The sequence below is a fragment of the Phaenicophaeus curvirostris genome, chromosome 23, assembly GCF_032191515.1.
Source record: "Phaenicophaeus curvirostris isolate KB17595 chromosome 23, BPBGC_Pcur_1.0, whole genome shotgun sequence".
Classification (NCBI taxonomy): Eukaryota; Metazoa; Chordata; class Aves; order Cuculiformes; family Cuculidae; genus Phaenicophaeus; species Phaenicophaeus curvirostris.
Window position 1 is genome coordinate 2,936,112 of NC_091414.1, and position 18,615 is coordinate 2,954,726.

The 18,615-nt window shown below is 48.3% G+C and overlaps 1 protein-coding gene across 1 annotated transcript; it reads right to left on the bottom strand.

The window, feature by feature from the left end:
- Nucleotides 1-1,532: 1,532 nt before the first annotated feature.
- On the bottom strand, nucleotides 1,533-18,464 carry MTF1 (metal regulatory transcription factor 1). Its single transcript, XM_069875566.1, has 11 exons — nucleotides 18,357-18,464; nucleotides 17,651-18,105; nucleotides 13,018-13,256; nucleotides 12,487-12,618; nucleotides 11,925-11,998; nucleotides 11,421-11,554; nucleotides 11,014-11,091; nucleotides 10,416-10,518; nucleotides 9,236-9,792; nucleotides 8,328-8,394; nucleotides 1,533-7,318 (listed from the first exon to the last, which is right to left on the bottom strand). The coding sequence occupies exons 2-11, from the start codon at nucleotides 18,062-18,064 to the stop codon at nucleotides 6,933-6,935; spliced, it is 2,184 nt and encodes a 727-aa protein (XP_069731667.1). The 5' UTR covers nucleotides 18,065-18,105; nucleotides 18,357-18,464; the 3' UTR covers nucleotides 1,533-6,932.
- Nucleotides 18,465-18,615: the final 151 nt, after the last annotated feature.

The window sequence follows — 18,615 nt, forward strand, 5'->3', positions numbered from 1 at the left end:
GCCGCCGCGACGCCGTGCGTGATGACGCACGACGCGGCGCTGACGCACTTCCGGCGCCGGCCCCATGGCGGCGGGAGGCGGTGGCGGCGCGGCCTGGGTGGGTTTTAGGGGCTGGGGAGGGGCCCGGGGGTGGGGTGGGGGGGGCTCGGGCCGCGCCGCCGTGACCGGTGTCTCCGCCGCAGGTGTGGGCGTTGCTGGAGGAGCGGCAGAGGCGGCTGAGGGCCCGCATCGCCGCCTGCGAGGAGCTGACGGCGGAGATGGCCGCGCTGCAGGCCGCGCTCGGGGCCTCCCCGCCGGCCACGAGCCCCGAACTGTCGGCACCGGGGAGCAGCGGGGCAAGCGGGTCGGGAGCCGGGGGTCCCGCTCGGTGCCTGGGAGAGCCAGCGCGGCCGTGACCGAGCCGAGCCCCCCGGTGCCTGCTCTTATTAAACGTGCACTTGGCATCAGCGCAGCGTGTCCGCCCCTGGCCGGTGTGGGGTTCAGCAGCGTCTGTGCCAGCCGCAGCTCGCCCGGAACGGGCTGGGAGCAACGAACGGTTGGCGGGGTGTGGAGAACCAGTGTCCCTGGTGGAGCTCCAGCCCTGCAGCTGCAGATCCATAATCCAGGAGGTACAAAGAAACCAGCCAGCCAGACCTGGAAGCCGGGGCGAGAGATGCCCCTCAGCTGCCAGGGAAGGGTTTGCAACAAGGGAACGTTTTGTTACACCAACAGGCTGATTTATTCAGCGTGGGGATTCCATCTGTTTTCCTCACTGCCACTAGCTTTCCCCTAGGTTCCTGTTCTCTTCCTTGGGATCCTCTTTGCTTGGCATCCCTGCTTGGAAAGTTGAGGATGGGGTTTTAGTATCTACACCACTATCACTGCTGTCTTTTTCCCCTTCCCTGTAGCATTTAGGGAGGTGGTTGAGTCACAGTCCCTGGAGGTATTTAAAGGACAGGTAGACAAGGTGCTCAGGGACATGGCTTAGTGGCAGATAGGAATGGTTGCGCTCCGTGATCCAAGAGGTCTTTTCCAACCTGGTGATTCTATGGTCCAATGGTTTTGGAGCCTCATGAGTGCTCAGCAGCGTGATCCCTGCCCGGAACCAGCCATCATTTACAGGAAAGGAGCTGCACAAGCACCTCCCGTTTTCAAAACTGAAGGATAAGATGTGGTCACCACAGCATCCACTCAAACCCTTATCTACACCTGAAGGAGCCCCAGGAGGAGATGAAGGCTGCTGCCAAGGGAAATGCCTGTCAGGATCTGGGAACACCTCCGTGTCCCAGCCTGGGCGGAGCTGGCAAGGGAAGAATATCCACACATCATAGAATCGGGGAATGGTTTGGGTTGGAAGGGACCTCAAAGCCCATCCAGTTCCCCCCCTGCCATGGGCAGGGACACCTCCCACTGGATCAGGGGCTCCAAGCCCCATCCAGCCTGACCTTGAACCCCTCCAGGGATGGGGCAGCCACCCCTGCTCTGGGTACCCTGTGTCACCGCACACCTCCCACATGACTCAAATACTCTAAGGAAAGACAATTATCACACGATGTTTAAATAAGCATTTAATTAGGATTCCATTAGTATTAATATTGCTTTCAATTCCAAAAAAGTTAATCTCCACTTCTTTGCAGATATTTCAAAGTACAATATTAACTTCATACAAAATGAGCAATTAAGCAAACACCATTATTTCACATTTTACATTCTTCAAAAAATACAAATTCATATTTACTCTTTTTTGGGGTTTGGAGATGCTCTTCCTTTGGAAGTACTGTACCTGTAACTAACACCTTCACATTGCTCAATGTAAGCACATTTGTTCCTATGTTCCATAATTAAATAAATTCCTTTAATCCCATACACACACTCTTCAAAAACTGGGGCTCTTTTGTTTTTGCCATCTCTAAAGCCGCTGCCCGGCTCCTGTCCTGTGGCAAACGGAACAACAACCAGCCTGTGGCTCTCCGGGCCTCCCTGGTTTGCCGGCAGCGCAGATATTGATGCCGAAAGCCGTCATGATAACTGAGCGGGTATGAGGTTTGCGCATCCCTGCCCGCTGCGCTGATGCTGCTCTGTGTGAGACAGAACCGCACCTACCCCTCTCTCTCCAAAGCAAAGATCAGACAGATCGCTCCGTTCGGGAAGCGAGTGGAAGGACACAAAGCTACACGGCAAGAAACACCAGCTACTGCGACTACGGTGCTGCAGAGACACCCTTGATTTGCTGGAAAAAGATCATAGCAAAAAAACCTCCTTGTAAGAAAAAGTAGAAACTGCATTTATTTGAGAAAGTGTACACTGCATAATGAACCAAATTTTGGCCAGCTTGCACACCACCAAAGCATGGTGTGGGATCTTAAACCAGTCCCGAGCACACGCACACTTGGACTACGCACACCCCTACATAAATATCCAGTTCGATTTGCATTTCTCAGTGCAGACACAGAGCCCAACCCTAGAACATAGGATACAGGTCAAGACAAGACACGGAAAAGGGAAAAGTTCAGCCCTGTCCATGAGTATCGACTACAGGTAACGCTTATAAAAACTTGACGTTGTTTCTAAAATGTGTTACGGAAAAAAAAATCATATACCAATTAAAAACTACGCAATCAGAAATCCCTAGGGTTTAGTAAAGACGTGCTTTGTTTGCCTTACAGTCCAAACTGACTCCAACGGTTCCGCCCAGCCAGCTCCCATCACCAGCGGCCAAGGACTTCTCACAGGGACAAGTTTCATCTTCCTCATTCCAGGCAGAAAAACACAGGATGGAGAGCAAGGTCAGCCAGGAATGGGACATCAAGCCCTGGCTGCTCTGCACTGTGAGCCCAGCTGCCTCCCATCCTCCAGCCAGGAGCAGCTCGTCGGCTCCAGGGTCAAGGACGCTGAACTGCTCTTCCCTAGCCATCCCACCACCCACCGTTCATTCCTTCTCCCAGCCTCATCAATAGCTGGCACAGGATCGCTGGGAGCAACTCGATACCGTCGCTGCAGCTGCAGAAACCATCTCGGGGATGGCCACGGAAGCGCCACCTTCCAGTGTAAGGCAGATAACGACATCAAAAACGACCGCAGAGACAAAGTGGGAAGGTGCCCCATGCCTGTTCCAGAGCTGCCTGTCACTTCTGCGCACGCTCGTGGGGCAGGGAGGAAGGACCCGCCGCAGAACACAGCCCTGTCCCACCAAAGTGACAAGCAGCCCAGCAGAAAGCGGGAGAGAAAAGGCTGCCGAGGCACAGTGCTCTCCGTGGAATATTTGCATAGATCGGACGTTTGCAGTGATGCGTCATTTCTCTTGGGCGCAGACAGGGAAGAGCAGAATGTCGCTGAGCTCATCACTACACAGACTCGTTAGACACAGACAGACAGACCACACAACGATCTTCAGCTACAAGTATTGCACCAAGGTAAGTGCTCATCTTTGCACACCCCTGTTAACTTTTACTCAGAGCAAAAATAAACTTTGTGAAAGTATATACAAAAGAAATTGCAGCAATCGGGTTAAAGATAAAATAACCTAAAGTGCATTTTAGACACCAGTATGAGGTTCTGCAAACTCGTCTTTCTGGACACAGTCAGCATTACACAAGTGCCCGATTCGTACTTTGTTCTATATTATAATTCAGTACCAGCATTTAAACAGTGCTGATTTACCATCCCTCCACCACCACAAGCAGGAAAAGCAAGTCCTGCAGCCTTCACCTGCACACCAAGTGCACTGCTTGGGTCGCTGCTTGGCGACTGGAGCTGCCAGCGTTGGCAGTTAGACCCATCCTACATATTTAAGCTTCTGCATTCATCTAGAAACAGTAAGTAACCAAGTAAATCCCCACCAGCCCCAAAACAGCAAAACCTCTAACACGGAACGACCCGGAGCAGCACGATTTTGCTCTCTGACCGATAAAGGAGTCGGTGACTTGCAGAATTCACAGAGGGAGGACACGCTGCTCTTGGAGGCTCCAGCCTGTCAAAAGAACATGCCCCTTTCTGGGAACGCAGCATCTCACCAGCCCAACAACAGCAGAAACTTCCCCCTTCATTAAAAATGTTATTGTGGGGCAGCAAGGGGATGAGGACAGAAAATCCTCTGGCACTGAGGAATCTCAGGGCTTCGCTGCAACTGCCCTCTCCTGCTCCCCGATCTCCCCCCATCCAAGCGCGTCGATGACTACCCTGGCAGCACAATGTTGGCTCTCACAGCGCTGGGGATGACGCACACGACCACGGTGAAACGGAGCAGATACAGGCAGCACGGAACACTCAGGGAAGCAGACCAACAATTAAACAACAAAAGCACACACCCATACAACGCAGTCAAGGTGCAGTGGCCCGTGCACTCACAGAATCGCGCTACTCCTGCCTCATTACAAGCTCTAATTAGTTTTGTCTAACTCACTTCCCGTTTCAAAGCCTTTGGTAGATTCTTCTACTCATTTCTGTCACAAAGGAGTTTCTGAAGATGCTATCTGATCCAACCAGAAGTGCGTTTCGGGTGGATTAAGTCACAAGTAGCAAAAGCAGCATGGAAAAATGCTTCCCTGAAGGATGGAAAGGCTCAGAAGAGGTTGCTAAATCCCCCAGCTGCCACACTTCAGGCCACATCTGGAACCTTTATCCCACCAGAAGAATCCCTGCAGCCCCCAGGAAGTCTACCTGCTCCTGCAGCAGCATACTTACTCGTGTGCACTCGCTGTCACTCCACCAGCCCTGCCACACTGCACTGGGGCACAGGAGTGAGACCCCAGGCTCCCCACACAGCCCCAGCCGCCCCTCGCAAGCCTCCAGAGTGGAGCTCTACCAAGAGAGCTGGCAGGAGACACAGCCCTGTGAGGACAGTCCCAGCCACGCAGGCCTGAGACCTTTTCTTCCATGCTCAAAGCGATTCTTGCTGCCCTGTAACCAACCTGCATCACAAAACGAAGCTGTAGGAGGAAACGAAAGGGCTGCCGCCTCACTGCACTCTGTTATTACAATGAATCAAACAACACTTCGTTAATCCACGGTTCGTGGATGCAAATCCCACTGCAACAGCACAGCACCAAGCGCAGAGGAACCACCATCAGCCCATTTCCAGGTCGGCTGGGGTCCCCAGCTCATCGCTGCCCCTGCCAAAACAAAGCCCTCTTTCCTACAGGGTGACACGATGCTTCCCAGGCACAACGCACCCTTTGCACAGCCTTTCCTCCCTCATCTTCACCTGAACAGGATGCAGTTTTATCCTTTAGCACTGAACAACTGGAAGCCAGTTGTCAGAGAGGCGACAAAGCCCATTTCAGCCCATTTCCACCTGTGCTGCATCAAGGGAAAAACACACGAGATTATTCAAGCCACTGCCTGGGCTGGGACTGCATAAGTGGCACCGATAAGGCTTCCCAGAGCACATCACCAGGGGTTAAAACCCACTCCCCTCCAGCAGAAGCTGCCCTCACACCATCCTTCCCCAGCAGGGACAGAGCAGCTCTCTCTTCTCCAACAGAATGAAAATCTCTAGCCGCTACAAGTTTTCATTCCTAAATTTAGCACGCAGAGACACTCCACGTTAACTGGCTTACAGCCTTTGTATCTCACTGTGACAACACTGTAAACTGAATAAAGACTACATAATATTCTTTCCTTCAACTCAAGACTGACAGCCAAAGCCAGAAAGATGGATAAAACACTATAAAATTACATCTTTTAAAATAATGCAGCATAAATAAACCATTTAGAATGAGACTGCATTTATTGCAACATTACAGGCTTTTTGGTGGAAGGGGGGGGGTTGTGTTTTATTTACCCTGAGTAGGTTAGAATAGAGACTTTCAGTTTGATATGAAAAACTACTACGTTGTGTAACATCTTTTAGCCACGAAATAGCCCCGTGCACAAAAAGCTGGCACTGCAGTAGGTTGGAGGCAGATTCAGGCAGTAATTCTAGAGCTCAACAGAAACAAAGGAAGCGTTTACGGACAGCTGAAGGACAGAACTCATTGGATTCAAACTGAATTTACGTGGAATCATTCTGAGAATTTCTCCTAGAGTTGTTCTTGACAACAGATGAGAGTAACCAGCAAAGGCACCGTGCTCCCGACTGAGCAGTCGCGGGGGGTGGAGGAGGACTTGTTCCTGACCAGAGCCAAACAGATCAGAAGGGCAGCAGGCACCAACCTGGGGCTCGCTGCGTCCTCCAGAGAGAGGCAAAGAAACAGCTCTCGAGCCTGAGTAAGCAGGGGCTCCGATGGCATTCGCACGTTGTGAAACAGTGTCTGCCACCACGCTTTGAAATCCTAATGAAATTCAATGAACAGATCTACTGGGAGCACGAGATACTTGTGCTCTAGTGAAACAAACTCCCCCGAAAGCTTCCGTAGGCTTTAGTAACAGCGTTAGTACAAAGCAAACCCAGGCATCAGCTCCCGACTCAGTGATGCGACAATCGCATTGCCACGATATTGCGGTTCCACAACAACGCCGTTTTCTACGACAGCAAATTCCCTTCCCAGGCTCTCCTTATAGTGCATGATTAGTGTCAGCCATCAGAGACAGAAAATTAGAGACCCAAGGTGTTGTAACAAAGACCCACTCGCCACCAGTACCTTAACCCCAAACACGATGTGCAACTGGAGACAAACCAACCCCCCTTTTTCTTTTTAAAACTCTTTTTGCACACGAGTAACCTTAATTTCTGTGTTCACATATGACAAGCAAAAGTGACAGACAGTGCAGCCAAAACAGTTCATATATAACTTAGCTTTTTCTTTTTTTTTTTTGTTTTCCTTTTCATTTTTTTTTTAGATAGATTCTCAAAGATGGATGTACCTGGGACGTGACTAAGATGACATCTGTGAAGCAGAAATAAGCCACGAAACTTCCAAGGAGGAAGGGGAAAAAAAGAATCGATCCTTCAGTTTCTGCTTCTAAGGAGAAGGGTTTCACCCTCCAGGTGCAAAGGAAAATCTGGAACATCTTCATTTAGAGAAGCTGCTATTCAAACCCATTTCTTCCTCACCTTGCAGTAGTGCTTCGATTGGAATTATATTGGATGGGGTTTCAGGGCTTTGGAGGGACAGGAAGTCCGATACATCCATGGCACTTAACGATTCAGTCTGTGAGTCTGAAGGGTTAACTATCTGACTGCTCTGCCCACAGGAAGAAGGGGAAGAGGAAGGAAAGGTCTGAGGCTGCAGCTGGGGAGCTGGCTGCTCCGCAGCTTTAGAATCAGGTGAGGAACATTCCTTCTTGATGGTGGCTTTGTCCTTGGCAGAGTCTCGGCAGGCACACTGACACTGGCAGGCCTCCTCCTGCTTTATAATAATGACAGGAACACTGAGACCAATCTGCTGAACAGGGCTTCCTGAAGGTGAAACGGAGACAAAACACAATGGAACGACATCATTTCACAGCAGGGAGAGACAAATCACCTCTGTTAAATCAGACTGGATGCACCTTGCAGCAGAGATTATGCGTTGCCGAGTTTGAACACAATGAACACCTCCAGCAGATGATGAATAAGAGAAGAGTGGCAGGTCCTGTCTGTTGATAAGGAACCAACCCATCCAGGTTGAACCCAGACATTATCAGTCAGGTCTGCTTTTTTTTTTTTTTTACACAGCACGGGACATCTCTTCTGACGATCACGGTAATTTTTACAGCTGCCCCTGTCCCTCTGCAACGATCACTGAAGATGATGGCACAAAATCCCACCAGCAATGCTCCTGTCTGACACCAACACGAGTTTTCTCCTGCTCATTTCTCTAGTCTGCTCTCCTCTCCTGTCTTGCTTCTCATGCTTCCTCCTCGCTCTTCCTATGCTGCTCTACTTGCTGGGCTTCCTTTCTTTTTGAAAATTCAGGTTTTAAACTTACCTGATCCCTCTTGGCTGCGATTAATTCATCTTTGCAATACAACAACGCCATGTAAGAAGCATCTTATGGAGCAAAACTTTTGTAGTTGCGTATCATTTTAATGAATCTTACAGACGGTGCTTACCAAAAACAACTGCTAAGGAACTGGTTAAGTTTACTAACTTACTACCTGTTTCATGTCTTCATTTAAAACAGCAAGAAATAAATTACATCCTTGCATTTCTGCCTTTTATTCTTCTATAAAGTTTCCATTAAAATACCATTTTTATGAATGCTGGATTCGATTTGTGTACCTGATTTATCTTCCAAGCTGTGAGAGAAGCTACTGCAGGATGAATCTCAGCACAAACCTACAGCAGACCACACTTACAACCTCAGGAAGGTAAATAAAATATGAAGGGACGGCCTTCAACTTCTCTGCAAGCAATAAAATCACCACAAATTCTGCTCGAAATAACAGTACTGCAAACAGATAGGAAAGCTGGGTGTCAAGCTTACCTGTGTTGCCAGCTACTGGTAACGCAGTGGTAAAAAACACCTTTTCTACTACTTTTGGAACTTGTGGCTTTAAAGGGAAGAAGAAAAAACAAGAAAAAAAAGTGTGAGTTGATTCCAATCACATTTCTATTGCTCAAATTCAAAATAGTTGCAATTCCAAAGAGAACACACAGGAAAGCTCGTACAAATCCATAGCACTTAGCTTGGTCCTAGACTCTGTTCTGGCTATCTCAAAACTCTGAGTGTTATTCCAGCAGTCCTGCAGATGGGGAGGAATCTCACTCCTCACTCCCTGCTTGTTCTCACAGCCTGTGGGTTTTGACAACTGCCTGACTGAATTCTGTGCTTGCTCAAGCCGCTCCTACCTCCTGCCGTTCACTCGCCACCATTCGCAACCGATAAAGTCGAAAGGTGGCAGCAGTATTCTTAAGAGATAAACCAGTCCCAGCTATCTCGATTTACTGGAAAACTAGAAATATCCTGTTCTCCCAGAAAGCTTTTCATCTTTCTCAGGCTAAATTAAGGAAAGACAGATTACAAAACACCTGAATGCAACCATTACAGAGGGGTTTTGTGCTTCTAGTTGTCAAAAGTAATCGCTTAAACACCACAAATATTCTCAGGCCATGTGCTGGGTAAACCAAGATTGATAAGTCTGTCACTGGGGAAACGCGGAGAGCAAGATTCTTCTGCACCCTGGCTTGCTCTGTTTTCTGTTTATTTCTCTATTTTAGGGGCTGCCTTTGCGACGTGTTAATACATATTAACACAATATGCTTTATACAACACTGCACCCTGGTTTGTATCTTACAATTACAGGTTTGTTCCTCTTCCTTTTCAAAAAGCAAGGACTCTAGGAGCAAAACGGATGGTTCGAGCCGTTTCGAAGCTGTGCTGGACATACTAACCATTTGTTCTTGGCTTTGAGGAGAACCAGTGGCACCATTTAAGATCCATTGCAAGTTTTGCTCTCCCATGACGATGCTGGACTGCAGAATAGCGGTGCTTTGAGATGGAGTAATCGTTATAGTGGGGTTACTGGTCAGAACAGAGTTCGCACCAACAGGCACAGTCTGAACCACCGCTGGCAGGGGCTCAGGGGCACTCGACGCTGTCGGGGCTGGTGCCCCAGCAACCACTGAAAGTCCTTGAACGATGGGCTGTGGTGGTGTCTGAGTGTGCTGCAGGAAGTCTTGGTGACTGGCTGCAAACTGTGTGCTGTGAGGAACAGGCACTTCTGGGGACTGTAAAACAGTTGCAGGATTTCCAAACGCAGCTTGCTGTGAGCTGGGTCCTACAGAGGAGGGAGCAGCAGGTGCTGCTGAGGCTTGTAGTGCTGGATGCGAAGGCTCAGAGATGCCAAGCTGCAGTACAAGTGGAAGAGACAACGATGCTGAGTCTCCTGCAGAAGGCGGAACAGCGGTGACCGAGTCTGCATCGCCGTTAAAACCTTCAATCAAGGCAGCTGCCAAAAGAAACAGAGGAAAAATACAAACACATCAGCTCTCCTAAGATCTGAATAAACAACTTTTTCAACTAACTTACAAGCTAGCTGGTGGATTTTTCAGAATCACAGAATCACCAGGTTGGAAAAGACCCATCGGATCATCGAGTCCAACCATAAGAGAAGCGTTACCACTTCCACATCTTCAGACTACTGCTCAAAAACATGTAACACTTAGTCAAATCTAGGAGTAGATCCAAATTCAGGAAGCTGGTAACACTGACAACACAAACTGATCGGCCTCGTTAGCTCTCTCCGAGACGCCTTTTTATCAGCACATTTGTGCAGCTACATAAAGAGAGGAATCATGACAACACTCGTGTGGGAAGCCCAAGAGCATCCATGTCAGCACGGTACAACCACACGCTGTAAATACTCAGTCAGTTCCCCTCTCGCTGCCTGAGTTCCAACGGCTGTGGTACAATGCATTTCAACACAAAGGATTTCAACACAAGTTAAAGTTCTGTTTGCTACCTGGAGTTACGTGGGGCAGTAACCTTCAGTCTGAAACGCTAAGTACATGCATGCAGAGCAGGGAAAACTGTCAATAAGCTCTCTCAAAATACCACGGACACAATCGGTACCTGTCTGCTGGGAGTCGTCCTGGCTTGCAGTATGGTCTGGGCTCTGAAACATCGACTCGAAGATGCTTGCTGGTGAGATTGTGCTCAGGTCTTGTCCATGTGTCTGGCAAACAGAAAATAAAGAGGAAGACATCAGAAAGGAATGGTTGGACTCGATGATCCAAGAGGTCTTTTCCAGCCTGGTGATTCTATGATTCTATAACGCTGTCTTTCAGGTCCCCATAAACAAATCCTAGTCAAGCAGTGTACGAATGTCAGAAATACCTCTCCAAGTAACATGTTGAATTTACAGGCTCAACAGGGTGTATAAGAAACAGGCATGCTCTTTGTCAAGAAAGACTCCTGCAAACTGCCACAAGACACACAAAAAAAGCAGCATTCAGTACATCCAAAACAATTCTCTCCAGTCACTTATCCTGCAAATGAGTACATCTCGATAAGTGAAATGAAAGCCTAGAGCAGAGCACGCCGGAGGGCTGAAACAGAAGCAACCAGCCACGCAAATCTCATCTGCTGTGTCCCAGCTGACAGGACAGGCACACTGCCAGAGAAAAGTAAAACTCAAACCACAGGAGGTGATTCAAGGACAGCCACTCACTGGATTAGAGTTCTCCCGCAATTCTGAGTCTGTTGATATGAGGCTCAAGTCGCTCAAACAAAGTGAGTGGCTCGTATCCTGTAAAGAAGAAAAAGAAATTGAGTTCTTTATTAAAAAAAGTGCCAGAAATGTTTTAAATTACTTTCTGGAGTCCATACAGTTGTGTCTATGCAGAATTTTTTGCATCTATACCCAAGTTTCTGTTCTAAAATCAAAGAAGCAATACTACCAGGCAAAGGATGTTTAGTAGCTATCAAGGATTCTACATTACTTCCAAAATTTCAAATAACCTAAACTTTTACATTAGCACAGGAACAACCTTCAGAACACACTGCAGACCAAATCATTCCTTCCCTGAGGTTTAATCTCCACCTAACACAGCAGCAGTGGGAAGAAGCGCTCCTCACCTCAGACACGTTGTTATTGGGAAGTGCATTGTAGGAATGTCCTTTCTCATGACCTTTCATGTGGCTCTTGAGACTATACTGCGTACTGAAAGTCTTCTCGCAGCCGTTACTGGGGCAGAAGAAGGGTTTCTCCCCTACAGGCAGCACAAAACACACGTAACAAACTTGACCACAGGAACCAACACCAGAACACAATATTAACCTTATATACATTATTACAGATACATGTGAAACATGCTGATGGACTTCCAGCACACATAGAAGTGCACAAATGGAATACAAGGGATTCGCTCAGGTGCAGGAGTTGGCATCTGGCTTTGCTGGACTCCATAACATTCGCATGGGGCCCCTCTTCCAGCCCCTCAAGGTTCCTCTGGTTGGCATCCCATCCCTCAAGTTGGTGTCACCCACACATTATAGATAAGTAAAAATACACAGAAGGATTTTGAGTTAGTACGACCTGAATAAGCTCAATTAAAGAAAAAGCAAACCTTTGGGACTTACCAGTGTGTGTCCTAACATGTGTTTTAAGGTGGTGGCTTGCAGCAAAAGCCTTTCCACAGCCGTCATGCTCACACCTGAATGAGGCATCACAGCAGAGTTAGCATCAGGCTTCCTCGAGGCATTAGTTACAACCCTAGCACACCCTTTTCCCAGGATTCCGAAAAGCTGGCCTAACGCTAATCTCTGTCACCAATCAAGTACCTCTTGACAGCTGCTCTGCATGCCACACAGGGCTCTCAATAGAACTTGAAAATGCAAGCGTGGAGTCAGCATTTTGGGAGGGCTTCCTTTGTGGAATGAAGATTCCAGCACAGCAGAAAAGCAGCAAGATGTGTTAAAAACATGCTCATCGTGGCACCCAACTATGTTTAAAAAAATAGCTTGACTATTCTTGTCTTTGAAGACAGTCATTTCACCCCCTTCTACAGGCAACTCTACAACAAACGTGCCCGTGTGCTAGCCACCTTCATATTCTTCTCACGAGAACAGCTTTTCTCCTCTTGGCACAAGCAGCCAGTTGCAGAAACCCCATAGAAGCAAAAATCGCCACCCAGCAACTTACCGAAATGGCTTTTCTCCTGTGTGTGTCCGAATGTGCTTCCTCAGGTCACTGTGCGTTGTGAAGTATTTACTGCAGCCTTCCGATTCACAGTTAAACGTTTTCCCTGTGTGAAGCCTCTGATGTGCTTTCAACCTAAAAATCATGCCCAAAACAATCCCTCTTATCACCTGTAGTACGAGACAGGGCCTAATTCAGGCAAGCAAGCCATTCATTCCAACCTGCAGAACAGGATCAAAGGCTTAACACGTTCTGAACTGAAGGGAATTAGCTTATGGAAGTAACCGATACCACTTCTGAAGTCTGAGAATTCCTTGTGTTTGTGCAGCATCTTCAATATTATTGTAATAAAAATAAGCTAAATACATCATTATAAGCTCTGTCACCCTACTCCTGGTATAGCATTTCCATATTTTGGGGGTTTATGATCACACCCATACCTGGAAGAAGCACAACAATCATATTCAGGCACAAATGTGACTTGCAAAACAGCAACAGCCGCATCTACAAGAGAAACAGGCAGAGACTCCCTACCTGTACAACGTATTGAACGCCTTTTCACAGCCCTGCACATCACACTCAAATGGCTTCTCCTTAGTGTGCACTCGAACATGGATTTTGAGGCTGTAGGAGGTAAGAAAGGCCTTGCCACAGCCTTCTTGATTGCAGACAAACGTGTATTCCCCACGATGTGTCTTTTGGTGAGTGCGCAGGTTGCCGGCAGTGCTATAGGTGCGTGGACAGCCCTCAAAGGTGCACTGGTATCTCTTAACCTAAGAGACAAAACGCCGCACGCTTTATTTTTAAGCATTTTTTGGAATCCAGACAGGGTAGAACTGCATTTAAACATCAAAGACAACAGAACGGATTTTTACCCCAAAGGCATATAAAACAAGAATTGCCGTTAATGATCAGATATTTCTGCTGCACACAGTGCAAAGCATGAAAGTAGGCTGACCTTAGAGAAGACAAATAATCTAACAGAAAAAGAAAAAAGGAAAAGCAATGTTTCTAGCTAAAAATGTCATAAAATAGCTGGAAGGGAGGAGAAGTTGGAAAAGAGGCTCTCAAACCCACCCGCTCCTCCCATCTGCAGCACCTACATTTCACTTGGGTGCTTCCAGCAGAGCTACCTGCTTGTGAAGGAGGAAGACAAGCGAAAATCCCCGGTTCTCTTGAACGAGAACTATAGTTTTCAGCATTTCCTATGGTCTAACCACTTATTCCTTCATTTCATCTCAACAGCAGCTTTCATTGTGCTTTGTTCTTCTCTCCTGTGTTTACTTACACAGTCAATGCCTGAAGCGTAACAAATCAAACAAGGCATGTGTTATCGATTTCACAGAATGGTTGGGGTTGGAAGGGACCTCAAAGATCATCTAGATCGTTCCTCAGTCAGCTACCCTAGATCAGCAGGAAACAAATTTCATACGGAACAAGATTTGGATGCCCTCCCAGCTTCTACAACAGGCAGAAAGAGACCACGTAGAAGTGTCCAGTGTACAAGTCATAACACTTCATTAAACCCCATTCTCTCTTGCGAAGGAGAAGGAACAAGCCCTCTGATACGTTTAAATAAATTTATCTTAAACATTAATTTGACTTTCATTTGACTGTTGCAGCTGAGAAAGCTTAACATCTAAAAGCAATTGCAGAGCCCAAGAGAGGACTTGATGGTTGACAGGCAAGAAGCAGAGTATTCTGAAAAATGCTAGTTTGAAAATGTTTAGGAAGGCAAACCTCAGAGAGGCAGGAACTAGCTGTGTTCTAACAGCTAGTCCGGAATTAATATAGTAGGACATAAGCCAGCATTTTTCCTCTTTTCCAAGGCACAAAGCACCTCTCGCAGTATCCAGCATCACTGCTTGGAAAAGGCTCCAGGCTACCCTCAAAAAAACAGGTACAGAGCTGGAGGTTGATAAGAGAAGAATTGGATGAACCCACACATAACCAGTGTGTGACATTCCTGTGTTTCTGACCGTTCCAGTACTCGATAGTCATTCATTTTTCTTTATGTTCACCCATCAGACATGAGCATTTGATAATCGTGGGTTTTACTAACACAGCTCAGAAGCTGAGAACAAAATAATGTGGGACCCCTTGACCTATTGCCAGGCAAGTACGGAATCACTTTATTTGAAGCACGTTCCTCTCAGAACAAGAGGAATTCAGGTACATGTGTTAGGTAGGAGTAACACCAAATCCACAGCATTCTTTGTGTGCCTAGTTAAGAACTGAATACTTTTTAATCCTTCGATATAACAGCTGATTAGATTAATGTTTGTGCATTGGGCTTTAAGGTCCCTTCCAACATAAATCATTCCATGATTCTATGATTCTAAATATCCTAACTGTAAAGCTAGAGAGACATAAGACACCTATAACATAAATAGCAGCAGCTTCCATCTTGACTAGCAGGGTATTCCATTCCTGGAACAGACTCGATGTTAATCCCATATTGCTAAACAGAGAGGAGTATTCCAAGCTATTTATTATCAACACTCATCCTGCTTCTCAATTAATCCAGGGAGAAACCTGAACCTTAAAGTTCATTGTGACCTGACTCACTGGATCAGGTCACTGCAAGCCCCATCCAACCTGGCCTTGAACCCCTCCAGGGATGGGGCAGCCACCCCTGCTTCAGGCAGCCTGGGCCAGGGCCTCCCCACCCTCACAGCAAAACATTTCTTCCTAAAATCTCATCTCAATCTCCCCTCTTTCAGCTGTAAAACCATTCCCCGCATCCTTTCCCTGCACTCCCTGATCCAGAGCTCCTCTCCAGCTTTCCTGGAGCTCCTCCCAGTACTGGAAGCTGCTCTAAGGTCTCCCCAGAACCTTCTCTTCTCCAGGCTGAACAACCCCAGCCCTCCCAGTCTGTCCTCATATGGGAGGTGCTCCAGCCCTCAGATCATCTCCGTGGCCTCCTCTGGACTCGCTCCAACAGATCCCTGTCCTTCCTGTGCTGACGACTCCAGAACTGAACTTAGGACTCCAGCAAGACCGGCAGTTACAGCAGCAAGAATTCAAAACCACTGCCAGAAGCAAGCAACACCACCACAAAACAAGGCAGCAGCAGGAGAGGCTGGGCAGGGGGCGAGGACACCATGCATGCAGAAACAAGTGGCTTTGAGGACGGAGGCTGCGGCTGCACCGCTTGTGTTGTTTGTGAAGGACAAAGACTGTCTGTCCCAGGGAGATGCTCCGAGTGGGAGCAAAGAGAGCCTTAATGAAGCATCTACGTTACAAGTAGGAACTAATTGTGCAATGATCAACAACACCGGCTAAAGCTGAACTCGACACTGTGCTAAAGGCTATTTAAACTACTCAGTTTGCCTCTAATTCATCTTGAGTTAGAGATTCCCCTTAGTTTGCTATTTTTTCTATGTCATCATTGAACAAACAAAAAAAAAAAATACAAAATCAAAGATGGAAGCCACGTTTATTCTTACAGACAGAATTACAGTGAGAGAAGTAAAATAAAATAAAAGGAAGTTAAAGGTAATTAGTGAAGTGTAAAATCCTGTTCCGCTTCATAAATGTCTAAGACTGACCTGAAAATTTAAGACTTTAAAACAATTCTCTAATGTTAAAACTGCTACAGATGGCGTGGAAGTACCAAAGAACTGGGCTGCTGACTTTTAGAGATAGACCAAATATCTGAGGCTCTTAGAGCTCTCCCCTCCCTATCTCCACACAACTCCCCGAGTCCTTGGAACAGCAGAACAAAACGGGTTTTACAAGATGCAAGTGTCACGTACACATGGGGCTTACTGCCACCGCGCTCAGGTCGTACTGTAACTCCTCCGCCCCACACAAGTAATTCAAGAGAGAGAAAATAAATTTAGGTAAATGATTGCATTAGGAGATTCCAGGTCTGACAAGCCTTTTCCAAAAGCAAGAGGTGAAGAGAGAAAACCAGCTTAACCGCATGTGCGGCCATCAAGGCCTGTTCAGCCGGTGCACACTTCTCGGACACTGTGGAGCGCAAGCTGAGTACCCAACAGAGAGAGCAGAAATTACTGAAACGACTGACACACAACAGTTAAATATTTTAGCAGCCACAAAGGCAGGACATGACAGCTGCCAATCTGAGTAAACATTGAGCGAAAGGAGCTCCTTAGCCTCGACTGGCCTTCTCGAACAAACCTCACCTAGATCTTTCACAGCCAACTGCAGAGCTGCCGAGCACGCAGAAACAAAGACTCTTTGCTAACCTGAATTATTCAGCACTCAAACCCAGCTTCCTTCCTCAGCCAGGGCTCACTCCCACCACGCTCTTCAACACAGAATATCAGTTACACCAGTGCCACTGAAACCAGCACAAGCATCTATACAGATCATCCCTATTGGAACTGGAAGGGCCAAAAGAGGAGCACAAAGGTGTCACTGCATTACTATTTCAGTCAACTCTGCATTGCTATAAGCACTGAGAGCCCTGAGTCAGCCCATACAATCCCTCACCACCTGGGGTGCTGGGAGAATTCATTAGGGAAACAAAACTAAAAGTAATCACCAATTTACACATGTGAGCTGACTTAAGCTGTTAAAGTACAGCGGAACATGACCCCCAGTTTCCCTTCTTTTCTTCTTGCAGTTCCCAGGTGAGTGACACAATAAAACTACAAGTAATTGTGAGCTTGGCAACTTCAGTTTCATATTTGGGCTCCTGCCAACAGGAGTTTAACCCGTAACCTGGATGCGCTTTCCCCAACAACGCAGTTAACCACACAAGAACTGAGTTCATTTTCCTTTCAGTTCTCTCCGGCCTCAACACAGAATTGCCCAATCCAAAAGAAAAAGACCACTAAAACCACATAAATGATTGTAAGACAAACACACTTCCCGTACCGCATTCTCCCACTCGCTTCCCGAGAAAGCAGCAAGAGTGCAAACTGGTGACAGTCGCAGCCTCGCTGCTGTCCCACCACGCAACTGCAGGAGACGGCTGAGCCGTTATTGGCACAGAACATTGCAATCCCTGGAAGCCACATCCGATTTAATGGAGTGCAATCCACTTTGCTATCCACGAAGCCTTAAGGGATGAAAAAGCTTCTGCCTGCCTCTTGTCAAACAGCTTTAGGAAAACACATTCCCCAGGGACTTAAGGTCACGAGGTGAAAAGTGCTCGCAATAAGGATAAGACGCAGAACGGCGTGTAGCCACTTACTTCTTTCAGTTTTGTTTCTGGGCATTCAGACTGCAAAGTGAGCGTCGCTCCTTCAATGTTTCTCGGCATAGGAGTTGAACCAGGATTTATTGTCAGGTGAATCTGATCTGGAGAAATAATATGTTGCACGTAACCCTGGGACATTCCTTCAGGATCTTCTATCAAATGAAATCCTTCTTCGTGACCCTCTGGCAGGAAAGGCAAGTGATCAGCACACTGTCCCTCATCCTCCTCATCCTCCAGCACGCTGTGGTCCTGCTCGATCAGCACGGTCGTCCTGTCATACACCGTCCCCGGTGACGAAGAAACCAGCCCGTTCTTCTCCGTGAACCTCAGCATGTTCTCATCCTGGGCCAAGTCGTCGTCCTCCACCTCGTAGTAGATGACGTTGCCCTCGGGGCTGTTCTCCCCCATGGTTGCAGCCGCTCACAGCGATTCCCTCACCTCAAACGCATCTGTAACAGCGGGAGGGACGGAGAGGAGCGGGGTCAGGCGCCTCTGCCCCGCGGGGCCGCGGTGGCGGGGCCGGGGCCGAGCCCGTCGCCTCAGCCGCCGCCCGCCGGCCGCTCCCCTCCCCGAGCGCGGCGCTGTCCCCGCCCGGCGCGGCCCCGCACCGCCGCCGCCGGGGCCCTAAGGCAGGGCGGGGCCTCCCAGCCACGCCTAACCTCGGCTTCCCCTCCCCTCCCGCCGGCCCCGCCGCGCTCACCGAGATCCCGGCAGCGGCGGCACCTCCTTCCCCGCCCCGGCGGCACCATGATTACCAGCGCACTCACTTCCGCTTCCGGCTGCGCGAGGCACCACGGGAGCGCCGCGCCCCGCCGCGGGGCATGGCGGGAAGAGGCGGGGGGGGAGAGAAGTGAGGCGGGACCCAGATGTCTGTGGGCGTGGCCTACACCGCGGTGGGCGTGGCCAATCAGCAGTAAGCGTGTGGTGGGCGTGGCCAACAGGGAAATGGGCGTGGTTTG